Here is a 20,342-nt window from a genome sequence, read left to right as displayed (position 1 = left end):
GGTGGGTTTATCTGGATCTGAGAAGCCTCCCAGGAAACATGGCAGAAAGGCCTGGACGGCAGAGTCAGAACAACAACTCTTGTCTACGGTGCTCTGCCTTCCTTGCACCCAATGCGGCTGCTGCAGAGCATTGCTTTAGAAGTTTCTTTTATATAAAAAAAAGATAAATGTTGTTTGTGACTGCAGAAGGATGCTGGCTGCAGGGGCCCTTGAAACTTGGGACCCTGGGGATTTCTGCCCGCCCCCCCGCCCCCGGCCATAGAAGCTTCTTGCTGCATGAGGTTGGCTCTCTCAAACCTCTCTCACAGGGTGGTTGTGAGGGTAAAAAAGAGTCCCAGAGAATGATGGAAGCCGCTTTAGATCTCAGTTGGGGATAAAGGGGGGGGGGTACAAATGAAGTAAATAAATAGGGGGAAAAAAGAAGGCAGAATGTCTTTATTTATTATAAATTACCCTCTTATTATCTTTTCATTTTATCGTCTGCTTTTCTAATTGGGACCCCCAGCTGATTCCAAGTGCGATCAAACCTTTCAGTTAATCACTAAGGGATTACCAGCAATCAGTGAGTGGATTACAAGATGAATATATGAATATATATGAATATATGAAGCTGCCTTATACTGAATCAGACCCTTGGTCCATCAAAGTAAGTATTGTCTTCTCAGACTGGCAGCGGCTCTCCAGGGTCTCAAGCTGAGGTTTTTCACACCTATTTGCCTGGACCCTTTTTTGGAGATGCCAGGGATTGAACCTGGGACCTTCTGCTTCCCAAGCAGATGCTCTACCACTAAGCCACCGTCCCTCCCCAGCATTTGAAGATACAGCATTTGAAGTGAACAACAAAGATTCCTAGTAGGACAAAAGAATGGAGTTGGGCTGAGATGTTAGAACAGAGGAAGAAAACGGAAAAGGGGGTGAGGGTGAGACACATGCAAACTTCTGTTTAAGGCAACAACACAATCAGGGTAGGAAAAACTTTACCCCAAGAAGAGTCTCCTCCTGAGCGAAACCATAATGCCACAGCTTGGCTCCTTCTACAAGAATGCCCTCCAGAACAATCCCGGGTTTGTTTATTCTAATTGCTTTACTGTCAGAGTTGATACCTGCATTAATGCATAAGTGGACAACATGCAAGTTACAAGATGTGTACAGCTGAAGATTTCACCATCCAGTAAGATGTTCATCTCTTCAGACTGTCTTGAAATGAGCATTGCTAAACCCACTTGTAGTTATTTGAGTATGAAAGTGAAAAATAGGTAGATCTTTACCCTCTCATAAAATGGGTATAAAAATATTCCGACAGTTTCCCCAACCCCCTGGAATGAGTCCTTACTCCAGCTGTACTTGCCCAAGTCCCATGTCTAGTGGAAAGACCAAGACAACATGGCCGATCTTAATCTGTAGGCAAGCGTAATAGGAGGGACTCTACAATGAATTGCCTCCAAGGCAGCCTCATCGACAGGAGGGAAAAGGCAGTTTTCGCTGATGTCCTTCTCTCATCCCAGACTCTCAAGTTGTTCCTTGTGCTGTTGCTAAGGGTCTCGTGTCCCCTGGTGGGGGGAGCATTTCTGGGGGCTCAGGGGTTGCAGTGGGCAGAGGAAGTCCATTTCATTGAGGGAAGCGACTTCTGTTAGCGAAAGCAAAGGCTTAAATCTAGCTTATTGCACCTATTGGCTATCTTTTATTAATTCAGTTTATATTATATAAAAGCTGAACTGTGGCTTAACTAGGTAATATGTATGTGTTTTGGGTTGTTGGTGTTTGTTTTTAAGCATGAGTGAACTTGTAAGGAGCCTTTCATGAACTGATCAGCGTGTGAGTTGACCCCATGGAAAAGTCTCGTCCTTGGGGTGTTCTGAGAGTCTTCTCTGGGGTGACAAAGTGAACTGGCGCTTCAGAATGGTATTGCAGTTTCCCGCTAGTTCTGTCAAAGTTATTATTACATTCAGGTGGGTGGCCGTGTTGGTCTGAATCGGTAGAACAGAGTTCAAGTCCAGCCGAAGTTTTATTCAGGTTAGGCACTTTCGTCTGCATTCATGCACTTCTTCAGATAATAATGTAAGTTGTTTGCTTCTCTTTTGCATCTGCTTTGTTTAGGTACATCAGTTTAGGTACAACAGGCAGAGGGAAACTTATTAATTTGTTTATTTTATTTCCCACACGAAGTGGGCTCTGGGCGGCTCACAACTCAAATAGTATAACGAAAGAACATATAACAGAAACAAACCAGGGGCCATTCTGTGTAAAAAAGAAAAGAAAAGTGCAGGAACTCATTAGCATAACTCATTTGCATATGCTGGTAGCACAACTCATTTGCATATGTGTCAGAGGGAGTGAAATAGAGAAAGAAAAATGAAAGGAAGATAGAATGAAAGAAAAAGAAAGACACAGAGAAAGAATGAGAGAAGGAAAGGAAGGGAGAGGTAGAAAAAGGACGGGGAGAAAGGAGTGAGAGAAAGAAAAATGGAAGGAAGGAAGATTTTTTTGGGGGGTGGGAGATCTTGGCCCTGCATCTCCAGCAAAGAGGAAGGCCACCCACCTTCCACCTCTCGGCCCAGTCTGGGAGATGCGGGGGGGGGGGGCAGCTGGCCTGCCCCTCTCTGACAGAGAGGTGGGGGGAGGATGTTTTAGAGGCACTGCTGAACTCCCCCCCAAACTGAGGCCTGATACAAACAATAACAAGATTTAAAGTTCATGTGATTAAAAATTGAATTTGTACTGAGAAAGAATACCACTGCGGTGCTGAGCTGATTCACAGTAACAGTTTACAATTCTTTCCTGCCCGTGTTGCTTGTGCTGACCGTCCTCTTCCGTCCATCACTTGCCGGTTACAGAGATGCGCTTGAGGCCGCCAACAAGTCATCTCCAGGGGCTGCAGTGTTGGTCTCAGGGCCTAGTGCACATCCAGGCCTTGTGTTTCCACACAGTCTTCTGTTTTGACTTGGAAATTTAGGATTTGCAGTTGACTACTTGGGCATTTTTTGTGAGAATGTGGGAAGCTGCACAGGATGTTTTGCTTTGTGAGCCTGACCATCGGAATTTGGTGTAGAGTCCCCCCCACCCCTCCAGTTTAATTGGGAATCCAACTGTTGCTGGAAAGATTCAGCCAAGCTCAAAGGCCTCCGGACTAGAGAGCAGCAAGGGGCAGGGAGGGAAGTGTTATCTCTAGCTCCCTTCCCCTTTGTTCAGACCAACACGGCAGCCCACTTGGATCTTTCCCTTCCAAGAAGGACACCAATGTAAACATTTGGCCACTTTCCATTCAGACAACATGATTTGCACCGGTGGGAAATGGTTGGACTCGCCTGCAGAGAGTCCCTCCCCTTTCAGCCATGGGTCACATGCTTAGTAACAACTAGCACTGACATCGTGGGCCAAGGTTTTGATTGGTTTATGAGCCCAAACCACATGGGATCCATTGGCCTTAAGGGTTAGTCGGTTCAGTTAGCAAGGCATGAGGAGCCTCTCGTTCCTTGACTCTGGATGCATTCTTGAAACCTGCTCGATTTGGGTCAGACAGACACTCTCTGCCCCTCCACATTCTGGAGAGAGTTGGACGTTGCTTGCTGAGCGACTTTGGAATGGTAACGTCTTGCAACCAGTGCCCCCTCTAAGCTGTGGAGTCTTGTGAGCAAAAATTCTACTTCCTGAGCTACTGGCACTAAAGTTGTGAGCCTAGTGCAGAAGTTATTTTGCTCTGGGGCCATCCTTCCTGAGCTAAGACAAAAATGTGTGAGCTGAAGGCTAGAAAACTGTGAGCTACCTCAGAGGGAACATTGCTTGCGACATGCATTCTTGTTTTGAATATACCCCCCTTCATGTTATATAAATCTCCCCCCACACACACTTTTCTTCATGCATGTTGTTTAAAGTTGATGGTTGATTGGATTTGCTCTGATATGTTTAAATGTAATTAAAATAATTAAGCAAATACATGATATAATGTTAGGAAAATACAGGATATAATTTTTAAATGCAGAAAACAAGTTGGGTAGCCCACGCAACCCGCTGAAATGTAATTTAAGTGAAAAGCCAAATGTTGAGAAGTTCAAACTGCTTCCAAACCCTGTTCAGACCCCCTGGGGTTGAAAACACAGGAGAACTGGCTTCTGGTCTCACGTCCAGGACTTTGCCACACGTGGCTCTAGAAGTGGTTCTCCGGAGGGGTCTGCTATTGCCACTGCAAGTCCCAAGAGAAACCAGTTAACAAACTGAACTTCTAGTGCATCCAAAAAAGGGAAACCCAAAGATGGCAAAATGAGTCTAACGGGATGTCTCCCATCCGAGTATCCCCCACCCCAAATTAGGCCCATGGCGTCCAAGTGCTGGTGTTGTATAGTGTGGGGGACTTGCTTAATATCATTAAGCAAAAGAATACTCAATACGCTTCAAGTATTCTAGGGAACTTTGGTGCCTGCCTCTCTCCCCCCACCATGTTCCTGCACAAGGCAAGTGTGAACGTCATTTGTGTGAATGACTCCCTGGGTGTAGGAGGAGGGGGGCGCTAGAGAGCCAGTTTGGTGTAGTGATTAAGTGTGTGGACTCTTATCTGAGAGAGCCGGGTTTGATTCCTCACTCCTCTACTTGCACCTGCTGGAATGGCCTTGGGTCAGCCATAGCTCTCGCAGGGTTGTCCTTGAAAGAGCAGCTGCTGTGAGAGCCCTCTCAGACCCACCCACCTCACAGGGTGTCTGTTGTGGGGGAGGAAGGGAAAGGAGATTGTAGGCCGCTCTGAGACTCTTTGGAGTGGAGGGCGGGATATAAATCCAATATCTTCATCTACCTCACAGGGTGTCTGTTGTGGGGGAGGAAGGGAAAGGAGATTGTAGGCCGCTCTGAGATTCAGAGTGGAGGGCAGGATATAAATCCAATATCATCTTCTTCCTTCCTTTCTTCCTGCTGGGTCAGATTTCTTGTTCATGGGAAGGGACCTTCCAGAGTGCCATGCTGTGATTTCACTCCAGAATAGCAGGAAACTAGGAGGGCCTTTGCCGTGTGTCTGTTTTGGGAATCTGAATCAGCTTCTGGGTGCAAATAAAAGCAAGAAATCTATCACAGGGTACCTTTGTGTGAGAAGGGAAGATGTAAATTTGATTAGGCGGCCCTAAATCCTTCTTAGTCAAAGGGGTTTTCTCTCTCTCTAATGCCGTCCTGAGCAGAGTTCCACCCCCCCCCCCCCCCCACGGCCTGGTTTGTGACCTGAAGCTCTTCTACCAGGTTTATGTTATTCCTTTCCTTGGATGGGCCAGCCCATCTGGTAACTATTAAATGGAATTGTTATACACATAAACATTAGAGCATTTCCACACTGTTTCAGCTGCCAGCGCTGCTACTCATTTTGGTTTCAAGATCTGTTATGTTTCAAACAACTGGCAATCTTGTGCCAGGAGGCGTCTTTGTGCCATCTTGCTGCACTCCCTCCCCCCCCCCCCCGCACAAAGCAGTGGGGAGGGACTAATAGTGGAAGGGGGGGTGCAATAGATCTCTGGATTTCACCTGTTGGAAACTACTTCAGGCAGTTTAGGAAAGGGGTGTAGGAGAATAGTAAACAGACGGATGTCGGGGTCTGTTCCCAGAGTACTGAGATCGGGAACCCAAAATCTTCTCGCTATCCCTGGGCCAAAAGAAGCCCGCCTTAAATCTACTAGGGACAGGGCCTTCTCTGTTATGGCCCCTACATGGTGGAACCAGCTGCCGGAGGAGGTGAGGGCCCTGCGGGACCTTATTCAGTTCCGCAGGGCCTGTAAGACAACCCTCTTCCGGCTAGCTTACACCTAGCTTACATCTAACTGATATGGGAAATCAAATGTAGCTTTACCAGGTTCCTGCTATACATTCTGTTGTAATGTTTAATGTTTTAAGGTTTTAAATGTTTTGAATGTTTTAATTGTTTGTATTTAAATGCTAGTTTAATTCTATGTTCGATTATCTGTTGTGAGCCGCCCTGAGCCACCTTCATGGGAAGGGCGGGATATAAATCATAAATAAATAAATAAATTAAATAAATGGGAATAGTGACTGTGCTCCATTGGCGTGTCTGTTGCATCAAGCCTTGGCTTTTGTTGAAGAGAGCTAGGAATGTTCAGCAGGTTGGAGCTCTGTTCAGCCTTCCTAGAACTGGGACTTTCTGCCTGAGGTGCGTGGCAGGAGCTTTTGAGGGGGGGGGGGTTTGTCTTGAACCCCCTGGGCCCCTTCTGCTGGGACTCTGAGGGCCAAGTCCACGGGTGCTGCGGTGGCCCTTCCCGAGGCAGTAGGGGCAACCCCAGCTCCCCACCAGCCCTGGAGCCTCTGCTATTGAGTTGCTGGGTCCATCATGATAAAACGGTGGTGCCTTTGCTCATCTGTCGCATCCTAGACTTGCAGCAGGGAGACTTTTATTTATTTATTTAATTTTTATTTGATTTATATCCCGCCCTACCCCACCGAAGCGGGCTCAGGGCGGCTTACAATACAGAGATTCTAACGATAGAATTCAAATTTTAAATAAATAACAATTTACATAGGAATTAAAAACATTAAAAAAAACATTAACAAATCAACACATCAGTCCAACAATATGCAATCTATAAGCTTCCTTCAGTATTTTGATAGTTTGGTGCCGTTCAGTTATAGGCCAACCGGAAGAGGACTGTCTTACAGGCCCTGCGGAATTGTCCAATGTCCCTCAGGGCCCTGACCTCTTCCGGTAACTGGTTCCACCAGCAAGGGGCTGTTATCGAGAAGGCCCTGTCCCTGGTTGACTTCAATCGGGCCTCCTTTGGCCCGGGGATTACGACTGAAGACGTTCACTCCTGTCTTTCTTCTCTTTCCTAGGCCCACCCAGAATTGCTGACAAAGTGATTCACCGGCAATCTGTGCGATTAGGAAGAACGGTCAAGCTCCTTTGCCCGGTGGAGGGTGACCCCCCGCCTCTCACCATGTGGATGAAAGATGGACGGACGATCCACAGCGGGTGGACAAGGTTCCGGGTCCTCCAGCAAGGGCTGAAAATCAAGGAAGTAGAAAGCGAGGACGCCGGGACATACATCTGCAAGGCCACCAACGGATTCGGCAGCATGAGTGTGAACTATACGCTCATCGTGATTGGTGAGTAGCAGAAGAGCCCATCCTGTCCTTTGGGAGGTTTACTTGGCAAAGCCACTCTGTAAATCATCCACCAGCCTCCGGCCACAGGAGTCTGCTCCAGTGTTTGCGGATGGCCTGGGCCTCTTCCAGGGCTGCCCATCCAGCAGCTGCGTTAAGATAAGGTGTGCTGGAGGCTGCAAGGAAACAGGGCTGCGGCTGCCCTCCCCTCAGAGGGAGGGAGACCCACACGGGAAGGGCTGGATAAGGACCAGCCATCCTGACCGATGGGCTCTCTGTTGGGTTGGGACTGCTGTGCAAACAGCCCCTGCTCTCAACCCGCATTTCCACCCGTGTGGAACACTGTTGGCGTGAGGCATCAAAGCACAGGAAGTGCTGAAATTAGTCACTAAAATACCATTAGATCCAGGAGCTTTCCTGCTCCATTGGAGGCTTTAGAAATAAACTATTCTGTCTTTGCCTGTTTACATGTGATCCAGAGTTTAAAAGTTACGCCTTTTTTTTTAATGAGAAAAAAAAGTACACTGCCTTTTGTATCGTATCGTGACTGAAAGCTGGTAAGAATGGAATCATTTTCCCCCCTTCTGTTTCACTCACTGCTTGGGTGGAAACGGAGTGTGTGATTAAGGAACATGGAAGAGGAAAAGCTATTAGTGGGGCCCTCTGCCTTGCTTCTGCAATGTGTTCTGATGAGGCCTCACTTTGCAGAAAGAACTTGGGGGCTCCCCCCCCTTCCCCCGCGGCCTCTCTTTCTGAACAGTTGCCATTTGTTCAGGTAGCAGCTGTTGACTTCAGCCAGAGAGTTTGTGTTTCTTTCTTTAAATGTCGTTTTTGTTCCCGCTGAGTGACTACCAGTGAGCACAAGGGATGTTGGTCTTTTGAAGAGTCCAAAGTTTTATTTCGGTCCCACATTTCCAGTGCATGTCGCAGAAGCCAGGACGTGAGCAGGCAACATTGTGGGCCTGGCTGGAGAAAAGCCACGTGTCTCTGTGGAAACACCGATGTGCCAGGGAATAAGTGAGTGGGCGATACCTGCTCGGCAGGGCTTTTGGAAGGAGGCCAAACCCCAGTGGCATGGCCAGGGCCTCAGGTGTGGCCTCAAGCATTTGGCCCTGTGTGCCGAGCAAAATAATTTTGTGTGGAGCTGCTTAGCCTGCATGTCGGGGGTTGCCCGGGCTTTTCCAGGCTAGCTGGCAGCAGGCTGGCTTGAAAAGAGCTCTTCTTTGCCATCTTGCAGGAATGGAGAGGCCTGGCTTGAAAAGAGCTCTTCTTTGCCATCTTGCAGGAATGGAGAGGCCTGCTGTGGGACAGAAGCCACAGAATCAAAAAAAAGGTGGTGGTGGGTGTCTTTCGTTTCAGAAACCAGGATTCTGTGGAATAGGAGAGAAATGAGCACAATTCCTTTTTGTCTCCAGGATCCTTTTTGTTCCTGCTCTCGTCTCCCTGGCTCATTCGCATTCCTCAGAGCCCATCGTGCTCCTTCCCCCCTCCGGAGCTGGCCCCTTCCCTGGCGCTTAACAAAGCTCACTCCCCCCTCCCCTCCCCCGCCCACTCGCCAGCTTCTCCCCTGGAAGCACAACCAGCCCAAGCAGAGAAGCAGCATTTCCTTTCACACCTGAGCTGGGTCAGCTTTTGTGGCTGGGCAGTGAATTTTAGCCCTGTTAGTAAATAAGTTACCTGGAGTTTAGGAAAATCCTGGGTCTTTGTGTTTTCGACAGCTTGTTTGTCTAAAAGATACCATAAAGTCCTTTACTTTGGCATCTGCTGAACGCTGTTTTCATCTTAAAGTTTTCTCCACCCAGCCAGACTTTGCAGGGCTGGCAGTGGTTCAGCGTCTTCAGATTTGGGGGGGGGATACACACACACACACACACACACAAAACACACAGCCCTGTAGAAGCTGGCAACTCCCCCTCTGCCTTCTTTGCACAGAGCAGACAGTATCTCTGACCATTGACTTTTCCGGCAGAAGGCCATGGAGCATAAAGAAGCCCTGTGAGCTTTAGAGAAAGGTCCCATTCATTGCCCAAGTCCCCATAGGTGTGTTCTGCAGTACTCTGCTGCTGTTGCCTTTGCCCCCAAGTGCACTGACAGGACCTGAGGCGTGCTCCTGTTTTGCCAGCGTAAGAGACCTTTGTGCGTGCATTTGACTGCTACATTTCTGGAACCAGAAAGTCCTGCGTCTACCAGTGCCAGGCACACGATAGGTACATGGGTGTCTTCAGGCCTCATCACAATCACTTCACAGTCCCGTCCAGCAGCCTCCTCTGCATACAGCGGCTGTCCTTCGTGAGGGCCCTGGGATGCCACATGCTGCCTCCTTGCCCTTCTGTGTGGCCTTGTAGCCTTTCCCCTTCACCCACACCCGTGCAGGTGTGCCTCTCCACCACTGGACTGAGGATATGAGAAGTCTGGCTTTGTTTGGCTGGCCTGACCGGTGTGCCTTCTAAGCTGTGGAGTCAGAAATTCTGTTTTGTGAGCTGCTAGCATTAAGTTGTGAGCTACTAGCATTAAAGTTGTGAGCTCCTGCATAAATTAGTTTGCTCTGGGACCATTTTTCGTGAGCTAAGATAAAAATGTGTGAGCCGGAGGCTAAAAATCTGTGAGCCGGCTCACACTCACACTAACTCACACTGGACCTGACTCAGAGCCACCTCCCCCCTCGCACCCAGTGGTTGCAGCCGGTGACACCCAGCAGCACACGCCCAGACCCTTTTTTACTGTTCTTAATAGAGGTCACGGCAAGCACCATTTGTGAGGTTTGCCAATTATCGATCCCACTCAACCCAGCACATATAGAAATGGTCAGAGTAGTTTATTCAGGATCTATACAGAGCAATGGACCTTCATGCCACGAGGACGTTGCTGAGAATAAAGTAACTCACAAACAGAACCAGTCATATACCCAGCAAAAAGGCACGCAAATTAAAGCCAGCCGCTGTCCGTTTGGTTCCCAGGGTTAGGTGTGCAGCATAGAGAGTCTTTGCTGGACGCTCAGGGTCATCTGGCCAAAGTCAGATGCTGCCATGGCTACCAGATCACAGTTCCGCTGCCAACGTCTTTCTCCTTCCTCTTGTGAAAACTTACAGCAAGTGAAATGCCAAAACATCCGCAATTAGATGCAATTTTGAGCAAAGTGTAAAATAACTACAATTCAGATTATACTGACATGCGATGATACTGAGAAATGAAAAGGATGGAATGAGTGGAAACCCATAGCTACAGCAGAACCTTTCTGACCCAATGGGCAGGGAACCTGGCACTTTTCTGGCTTCCATTGCTTAGTACTATCAACGAGTCTGAGGTGGCCACCTCCTTGAAAGTAACTGCACAGCCGTATTGTCTGAATAAGGCTCGCATCATAATTAGCAGTGATCTTTTGTGGATCCACTGGTGCCATCACGTTTGTCATTCCAGCGTGTAGGTCAGGTGGCTTTCTTTGTCTTTCCTAAGAGCCCTTTTGATGGTCAGACGTTCCCAAGAGCAGGGAAAGGATGTCCGTCCTCTGGAAGTCGCTCTCCAGTTCTTACAATGGTGGTGTGACGGGACAGTGATCTGAGTGTGTTTCCCATTGGGGGGGGCTGCACTTTTCTTCTTGCACATTTTGGAATGTTTTCAACTTGTTTTAATTTGAATGCAGCGGACTTTGCTATAACTCAGGTTTTTTTGTGGGAGGGTGGGAGAGGGCTCCTATCTAATCTCTCGTCTTTGTAGGCGACCTCATCTGGCGTTGAGATTGGTGAGCCTCAGAGACTCTTGGAGCCGCCCTTGTAGCTGCACTGCTAAAGGAACTGTAGCTTTCAGTCAATGGGTTTCCCAGCATTATAGGAGGCTTACAATGGTTGGTATAGAATAGATGCTTTGGCCATTGTGGCCGTGTCCTTTGAAGAGCAGTAGGTTGAACATCTGTCAGGTTGTCTTTCTCTGTGTGTTTTGGAATGTACTCTGATGTATACTGTTTTTATTTATTGTTACTGCAATGTTTTAATGTTGTAAGCCAACCTGAGCCTACCTAGCGGGATAGGGCGGGGTATAAATCACAAATTAAATTAAATGTCTATCTGTGATGCAGTATCTTGTTATAGTGCCAGGATTTGCATGCCCTCTTGGGTGTTGCTGTTCCCTTCATTGACTTGATCCACAGCGATGTGCCCGAAGGGGCTGATGCCAGTGGAACCCCTGGGCGCAGAAGCTGCCACTTTGGAAGGCTGGCAAGCTAATCCTGTGCTTTGTAGACTAGCAGGTGCTCGGCTTTCCGTTCGGTTTGCCACGGCCAAGGCACGCTTTTTATATATCTATTTATTTCTCTTTGTGCCCCCCCCCCCCGTACAAGTTACAGACAACACTTCGAGAGTACTGTTAAAACAGTTATACTAATAATTAAAAAAATAAAAACAATAAAAAATGGGTAATACAGAAGTCCAGAACAATTAAGCTTGTGATCCAAATCACTGGAAGCCTCTAGGCCAGAGTCAGAACAACAAGGTCTCAATTCAGGTGGGCAGCTAGCAGCTTCAGCGGAACAGCTCCATTTTACAGGCCCTGTAAAAGCCCAGCGGAACAGCTCCATTTTACAGTTTGGTGTAGTGGTTAAGTGTGCGGACTCTTATCTGGGAGAACCAGGTTTGATTCCCCACTCCTCCACTTGCATCTGCTAGCATGGCCTTGGGTCAGCCATAGCTCTGGCAGAGGTGGTCCTTGAAAGGGCAGCTGCTGTGAGAGCCCTCTCCAGCCCCACCCACCTCACAGGGTGTCTGTTGTGGGGGAGGAAGGGAAAGGAGATTGTGAGCCGCTCTGAGACTCTTCAGAGTGGAGGGTGGGATATAAATCCAATATCTTCCAATATCTTCTACAGGCCCTGTAAAAGCCCAGCGGAACAGCTCCATTTTACAGGCCCTGCGAAACTGTGGTAGGTTCCCCAGGGGCCTGATCTCAACCAGGAACATGTTCCACCAGGCCGGGTCAGAGCAGAGAAGGCCCTGACCCTGGTTGAGGCGGTGTCCTTTGGGCCAGGGACAACCCGGGACTGACGTTCCCCAAGCACAAGGGTCTCCGGGGCACGTATGGGGAGAGGCGGTGCCCAGATATGTTGGTCCCAGGCCACTTAGGGCTTTAAGGGTCAGGACCAACACCCTGACATGGATGTGGTGCTCCGGTCGGTAGCAAGTGCAGTTGGCATAGCAGCGGCTGAATGCTCACCCGCACAGACATCACAGCCAGCTGGAGCGTCCGGTTCAGCTTCAAGGGGAAGCCCGCATAAAGTGAGTTACAGAAGTCAGGCCTGGAAGTGACCCTTGCATGCGTCACAGTAGCCAGCTCATGGGAGGGAGATAGGGAGCCAGGTGCTTGGTCTGCCAAAGATGGTAGAAAGCTGCCCTGGCAACAGTGGTTACCTGGGCCTCCAGAGAAAGGGAGGCATCCAGGACCACCCTGGATTATTGCTGGCGAGAGGCCTTTGAGCCCCCTTCCCCAGTCCAGTTGGAGAACTCACACTTAACACTTCAACGGCTTTGCCTCTGCAGAGAACGTTCAGCGCAGAGTTCTTTCTCCTTGGTTTATCTTACTAAAGGCTGATTAACACTCTTTAATTCCAATAACACAAAAGAACGAGGGAGTGAGTAAGAATAAGGGTGACAGGCTTTGAATGTAACCAGCAATCCAGACAGAACACCTGCAAAAAACTTTTCTTTTTTTTTTGAGATAAGAAGTTAGTTTCTTCAGTGAGCTAGATAGAAAAAAAATACAAGCATGAAAAAGTTAACTCTAGAATTACCTTGAAAACAAATGCTAAAATTATCAAAGTATCCAGTCATAGTTTTATAAAGCAAATCTGTTTTCAACTGTTTGTCTCACTGCTTTTAGGGATAATAATCAAAAAGCTCAAGTTACCAGCCAGGTAATCTCATCTATTCCTTTTCTGAGACTTCCATCCAGAGAAATCTGATTTCTCTGTCTCAGATACTTACGGGGGGGGGGGGGGGGGAATAATCTTATCTCTAAACCAGGGGTGTCAAACATGTGGCCCAGGGACCAAATGAGGCCCCCGGAGGGCTCCTATCAGGCCCCCAAGCAACTGGCTGTCATCTGCTTCCTTCTCCCTCTCTTTTGCTTCCTCCTGCATCTCAGTTTGCTTTGCAAGGCTTGCTCAATCACACAGGAGCTACAGAGCAAAACCTCTGTTTTCTCCATTGGCTGAGGCTCCTGCCTTGGGGAGGAAGGGGGAGAGGCAGAGCTTACTTTGCCAGGCTCTTTCAGTTGCACAGCAAAGCTATTGAGCCAAGCCTCTCTTCCTTCTATTGACTGAGGCTCCTCCTGGTTCTCCTGGGGAAGGAAGGAAAGAGTCAGAGCTTTCTTTGCCCAGTTTCCTGGATCTCTTGAGAGAAATACAAAGAAAGCACTTTTCAGACCAATAAGTGCTAATGTTTTAAGCACGTCTTATTTTAAAGCGATTTTTTAAAATCTTTGTGGGTTTTGTAACGTTTCTATCTCTGCTGCCTGATCATAAATAGGTACACAAATGGCTCAGCCTGACAAGTTCTCATTTATGTCAGATCCGGCTGTCATAAGAAATGAGTTTGACACCCCTGCTCTAAGCCTTGTCTATTATAGTCATGTGATACTATTTAAACAATTGATTGATTTATAACTAATGAGAGATAAAGCAGATGAGTGCTGATTAGCATAATCATATCGGCTAGATAGCTAGAGAAGCAACATAGGAGTTGATGTGTGGTTGCATCTGAGACATAAAAATGGTAAAGGTAGTCCCCTGTGCAAGCACCAGTCGGTTCCGACTCTGGGGTGACGTTGCTTTCACAGCGTTTTCACAGCAGACTTTTTACAGGGTGGTTTGCCATTGCCTTCCCCAGTCATCTACACTTTCCCCCCAGCAAGCTGGGGACTCATTTGACTGACCTCAGAAGGATGGAAGGCTGCGTCAACCTTGGGCTGGCTACCTGAACCAGCTTCCGCTTTTTTACGGGGTGGTTTGCCCTGGCCTTCCCCAGTCATCTGCGCTTTCCCCCCAGCATGCTGGGTACTCATTTGACCGACCTTGGAAGGATGGAAGGCTGAGTCAACCTAGAGCCGGCTACCTGAACCAGCTTCTGCTGGGATCGAACTCGGGTCCTGAGCAGAGGGTTCGGATTGCTGTACTGCAGCTTTACCACCCTGCGCCATAGGGCTGCTGCATCTGAGGCATACCTGGTAATAAAGCAAAGAAGGCCCAAGCTCCACCTGTAAGTAGTTCAACTAAATGTCTAAGATGAAAATGGCTTGAGGCTAATAGAGTTCATGGACACTTAAAGAGCTGGAGCTCTTGACTAGTTTGCAGACTATAAGCTTAGTGATATCGTAGCTGCCCCTTCTGTCTTCGGACTGTGCCCTTGTGCCTCTTGCAGTCAGAGGTCTGACAGAGTCTTCCGCGAGAATAGCTGAAGTCAGGGCGTTGGTCCTGGAGACCAGCATCCTGGGGCTAATCCTTGCAGGCTGGACAGAATTTGTGTCCTTTTTGCATGGGGAATGCAGTTGCGGTTCTGTCCTGATATCTGGCTAAGGACTTTAAGCCAGCTCACCTGGTGCACTGATAACAGAGAGAGCACCCAAATCTTCTGAGATGTTTCCATATTATTAAAGTCTGTGTATTGCACCAGTCCTGGCCTTGAGCTTTCTGGGTCTCTGTGCTTGTGAGTCCTCATCTCAGGCTCATGTCTCAGGCTGTGGCTGTTCCTGTCGTCGCTTCCTTTGCCCAGTTCATGTCAACAGCTGAGAGGCCACCTCATGTACTGGCTGCAAGGCCAAGATATTGCACAGAGCCCAGTAGCCATTGGGCGGCCAATGGCAGCAGGGCTGTAGAAGGAATGGGGGAGGCCTGCTCTGCTTAGCTGGTGCCGTCCTGCACCTGGTGGAGCCTCTTAGCTGACTTTGAGGGGAGATGTGCGGAGAATGCATTGCAGTAGTCTGGTCTGAGTGTTACTTTGGTGTTGACCCAGGTGGCTGGATCAGCTGGGTCAGGGGAGGGAGCTGTCTTGTAAGCTGGACTGCGTTGGAAGAAAGGAGTTTTTTTGGGGGGAGGGGTTGGAGTTGCATATGCGGGATCCATAGGTGGCGGCGGCTACAAGCATAGCCAGCTTCAAGAGGGGGTTAGATAAAAATATGGAGCAGAGGTCCATCAGTGGCTATTAGCCACAGTGGTGTGTGTGTGTGTGTGTGTGTGTGTGTGTATAAATAAATTTTTGGCCACTGTGTGACACAGAGTGTTGGACTGGATGGGCCACTGGCCTGATCCAACATGGCTTCTCTTATGTTCTTATGTGACACATAGTGTTGGACTGGATGGGCCACTGGCTTGATACAATATGCCTTCTCTTATGTTCTTATGTGACACAGAGTGTTGGACTGGATGGGCCATTGGCCTGATCCAACATGGCTTCTCTTATGTTCTTATGTGACACATAGTGTTGGACTGGATGGGCCATTGGCCTGATCCAACAGGGCTTCTCTTATGTTCTTATGTGACACAGAGTGTTGGACTGCATGGGCCATTGGCCTGATCCAACATGGCTTCTCTTATGTTCTTTTGTGACACAGAGTGTTGGACTGGAGGGGCCATTGGCCTGATCCAACATGGCTTCTCTTATGTTCTTATGTGACACAGAGTGTTGGACTGGATGGGCCATTGGCCTGATCCAACATGGCTTCTCTTATGTTCTTATGTGATGCAGAGTATTGGACTGGATGGGCCATTGGCCTGATCCAACAGGGCTTCTCTTATGTTCTTATGTGACACATAGTGTTGGACTGGATGGGCCATTGGCCTGATCCAACATGGCTTCTCTTATGTTCTTATGTGATACAGAGTGTTGGACTGGATGGGCCATTGGCCTGATACAACATGGCTTCTCTTATGTTCTTATGTGACACAGAGTGTTGGACTGGATGGGCCATTGGCCTGATCCAGCATGGCTCCTCTTCTGTTCTTATGTTCTTAACCCCTTGATGTTCTTAATGGAGTCAGCAACAATCTGATAAACCCCATCAAAGTGGGAAGCACCATTTCCCTCAAGATCCCAAGCAGTATAACTTCTGCTTTACTAACTAATTAATAATTGTTGTATGGCATTGGGTGTAGAAGAGCCAGGAGATTGTCTGGCAACTGCAAGTTCTAGCTCTCAGCACTGTGCGCCACTACATGGTGAGCTAGATTTATATTTTTTTATGGGCTGAGAGAGCTCTGAAAGAACTGTGCCAGGCTCAAGGTCACCCAGCTGGCTGCATGTGGAGGAGGAGGTGACGGGATTGGCCTTGGCCTCTGTGCCCTGTTGTTGGTCTTCCAGAGGAACTGGTTGTCCAACTGTGTGAGACGGGATGCTGGGCTAGATGGACCCGTGGTCTGATCCAGCAGGGCTCTTCTGATGTTCTTATGAAGGCCTTGGCCTCTGTGCCCTGTTGTTGGTCCCTCAGAGGAACTGGTTGGCCACTGTGTGAGACAGGATGCTGGACTAGATGGACCACTGGTCTGATTCAGCAGGGCTCTTCTGATGTTCTGATGGGATTGAACCTGGTTATCCAGATTAGAGCCCACTGCTCTTAACCACTTTGCCAAACCGGCTCTCTTCCATTTTTATGTTCATATTGTCCCAGAAAATATGCTGAGATGATACATTGCCTAAAATTGCCAGCGACTTCTCCTTGTTATGCTGAATGGATTGTCCTAGTGGCAATTCCAGTTTCTGTGGAAGTGCATTGGAGGTGAATCCTTCAGGGCTAGAACGCCTCTGGCTGCAAATGAAGTAGTTGAAGAGTCCAGATGAAGTGGGGAATGAGGTCTGTTTCAGTCTTTCTGCCCAGCTCCTGACCGTCCGCTTTCCTTCCCCTAGTTCCTGCCCTTGTCCTCTGGGTCACTGATCTCAGTTCTTACCTGCATCTTACCTTGCAGAGGCCATCATCTTCCCATCACAGTATCTGATGGCAAATTCCCTGCATTTATATGGCCCTGAGGAGCTTTTTCTTGTCATGATGTTCACTAATGTGCTTTTGTAGAAAATGTAGTAAGGATCTTAAAGCCTTAATTCTGGCCATGACCTCCTAGGCAGCTTTTTGGTTGTCCCGCCTGCTTTCCTTGTGTGGTAGACAATTCTGGGATTGTTTTTCCCTCCACTTGTTTGGCCATGCCTCATGTTGGGGTGCCCTGACTGGGATAGCCCCGTCTGGCCTGGTCTCAGGCCGGCCTTGATGAGCCCTTGGATGAGAGACCGTCAAAGAAGTCCCGAGTCCCTCTACAGAGGCAGCCAAGGCCTTGAAACCCGCCTGAGGGCGGGGGCCACGAGTTGGCAGTTCCCGCCTCCCGGGTTGGGGCTCCTCAGCTGAGCAGCTGCTGGCCTAGTCAGGCAGGAGGAGCCAAGGGCTTGAAGTAGACCTGCTGCCTTCTTCTTCCTTCCGTCGAGGGCTGGTGGAGACGATGAGGGTTGCTTAACCCCCCCAACACACACACACAAATCCAGGCGGCAAGAAACAACCACTGCAGACTTCTGTCACCACCTCACTAGTACCTGCAACAGGGAATAAAAACACGCTTGACATTTCTTCTCAAAAATTGAAAAGGAGTAAGTTTTGGTTTTGCGTTAAAAATAATGGTAGAAGAATTAAAATGATATTCATGGAAAAGATAACCCTTCAAACCTCCCATTTGTCAAGAGGACTTTATGGCATGGTCTTTCTATAGCCACGGCTTTAGAAATACGCTGTGGAAATGGAAGTCGGGTTTAAGTCAGTGTCTGGTTAAATCTGGGAAGCTGTGGCCACTTTGTCACCCACTTTTCTTGCTCTGGGGTCAGAGGCGTCCCCAAAAGTCCCCCCATGCGTCCCCACCCCACCCCCAGCAGAGGGACACCGCCCTTCATTGACTCATTGTCCTTTAAAAAAAAAAAGCTTCACCCCTTTTTGGTTTATTAATTCCGTTTGCTTTCCCTAACCTCTTCAACTGTATGGTTCATCAGCACATCCTCTACTAGCCAACTTAGTTCCAAATGGACTTCTTCCTCCTCTCCTAGTCCATTAACAGGAAGGGAACACCACCTATTTGTGATTTAAATGTAGAATTCCCCCCCACACCCCCCCCATGGCTGTAAGGGTGGGATTCCGTTTCCCCAGCAGACCCAATCCTGTGGCGGATAAAGGCTAGTTAGTCCTGAATGGCTGAAAGTGTCCCTGTGAAACCCCCTTGGAGGCCAGGCCGAGGGAGACATTTTGCCCCCAGTCCTTGCTGGAGGAGGCCTGGGGGGGGGGCTGCCTCCTCCATCCATGCCAGTCTCAGGGTGGTGGATGTCTTTGAAGGGGGTGGTGGTGCTGGTGCCGGGAAGGAAGCAAAGGCAGAGGCTGAAGGAATCTGACGCTCAGAGTATTCCTCCCCCTCCCCGCACCCCCGGCCACTCTGTGACCTTCTTTTCATGAGAATATCCCCTCCACCCACCCAGCAGACCTCCCAAAGGTGTCTGTAAGCAGCCAATGTGTGTGTTGCTTGGCTCTGAGATATGTTTGCACTTCAAGTTGAGGACTGAGCAGGGACTGGATGGCTTGTTTGCTCCCCAAAGTGAAACCGGTCCTGGCTACTGGAAGGCAGGAATGGATTGAATTGCATTTTCATGGGGAACAAAAGGTGCACAGAAGGAGCCAAGTAGCTGTCAGGAGCAATGGGACAGAGTTATTATTTTATTTATAACGTGTTTATAATTTGGACGTATCTACCGCCCTTCTTGGGATTCACAACAACAGAGTCACGCTCACGCATCCATTCCGAATCGTCCTTTTGGTCTAGTCACGACAGGTTTGTTAGAAAGTTGTGAGTATTTATATTGTACTGTTTGATAATAAAGTGGAAACAGCAAACAAAGAGCAAAGTATCCAGAATCCACAGGGCTTACAAATACAGTCACTACCAAAGAGCTCTTCAGTTCTTCAGAAGCCTTTATCAGCTGCTGGAAATATATAGAAGACGACTTGTGCGGCTGGTTATGCATACTTGTATTCTGTGAGTGCCGAGAACGGTTTCAACCTGTTGGTGATGCCAGATGTCTGTGCCCCACACCCTGGTGCTGTCCTATGCTCTTGAGCCCCTGCCAAGTTGGGGGGGGGGGTGTCTGAGTTTAGAAGAAGAAGAATTGCAGATTTATACCCTGCCCTTCTCTCTGAATCAGAGACTCAGAGTGGCTCACAATCTCCTATATCTTCTCCCCCCACAACAGACACCCTGTGAGGTGGGTGGGGCTGGAGAGGGCTCTCACAGCAGCTGCCCTTTCAAGGACAACCTCTGCCAGAGCTACGGCTGACCTAAGGCCATTCCAGCAGGTGCAAGTGGAGGAGTGGGGAATCGAACCCGGTTCGCCCAAATAAGAGTCATCTAGCCTCTGTTTAAAGGAAGGAGAGCCCACCACCTCCCAAGGAAGCCTGTTCCACTGAGGAATTGCTTTAACTGTCAGGAAGTTCTTCCTAATGTTGAGCCAGAAACTCTTTTTGATTTAATTTCAACCACTGGTTTTGGTCCTATCTTCTGGGGCTACAGAAAACAATTCCACACCCTCCTCTAGATGACAGTCCTTCCAAGTACTTGAAGATGGTGATCCTATCACCTCTCAGCTGCCTCCTCTCCAGGCTAAACATGCCCAGCTCCTTCAACCTTTCCTCATAGGACTTGGTCTCCAGACCCCTCACCGTCTTTGTCGCCCTTCTCTGGACCCATTCCAGTTGTCTATATCCTTAAAATGTGGTGCCCAAAACTGAACACAGTACTCCAGGTGAGGTCTTACCAGAGCAGAGTAAAGCGATACTATCACATCACGTGATCTGGACACTATACTTCTGTTGATACAGCCCAAAATTACATTTGGCTTTTTAGCCACCCCGTGGTGCAGAGTGGTAAAGCAGCAGTACTGCAGTACTATGGTCTGAACTCTCTGCTCATGACCTGAGTTCGATTCCGGCGGAAGCTGGATTTAGGTAGCCGGCCCAAGGTTAACTCAGCCTTCCATCCTTCTGAGGTCGGTAAAATGAGTATCCAGCTTGCTGGGGGGAAAGTATAAAAGACTGGGGAAGGCAATGGCAAACCACCTCGTAAAAAGTCTGCCGTGAAAACGTTGTGAAAGCAACATCACCTCAGAGTCGGAAACGACTAGTGCACAGGGGACCTTTCCTTTTTTTTTTAGCCACTGCATCACACTGTTAACTCATGTTCAGTGTATGATCCACTAAGACCCCTAGATTCT

The 20,342-nt window shown here is 48.6% G+C and overlaps 1 protein-coding gene across 1 annotated transcript in view; it reads left to right on the top strand.

Annotated features, from left to right (window-relative positions):
- The first annotated feature begins 6,795 nt into the window (after positions 1–6,795).
- Positions 6,796–20,342, top strand: part of FGFRL1 (fibroblast growth factor receptor like 1) — a 101,561-nt gene continuing 88,014 nt past the window's right edge. The window contains exon 1 of the mRNA XM_060233580.1: positions 6,796–7,086. Within this exon, the coding sequence (XP_060089563.1) occupies positions 6,918–7,086 (169 nt within the window). The 5' untranslated portion in view covers positions 6,796–6,917. The remainder of the gene's footprint in view (positions 7,087–20,342) is intronic.

Source organism: Heteronotia binoei, chromosome 3, assembly GCF_032191835.1.
Source record: "Heteronotia binoei isolate CCM8104 ecotype False Entrance Well chromosome 3, APGP_CSIRO_Hbin_v1, whole genome shotgun sequence".
Lineage (NCBI taxonomy): Eukaryota > Metazoa > Chordata > Lepidosauria > Squamata > Gekkonidae > Heteronotia > Heteronotia binoei.
This window is presented reverse-complemented; position numbering and strand designations above follow the sequence as displayed.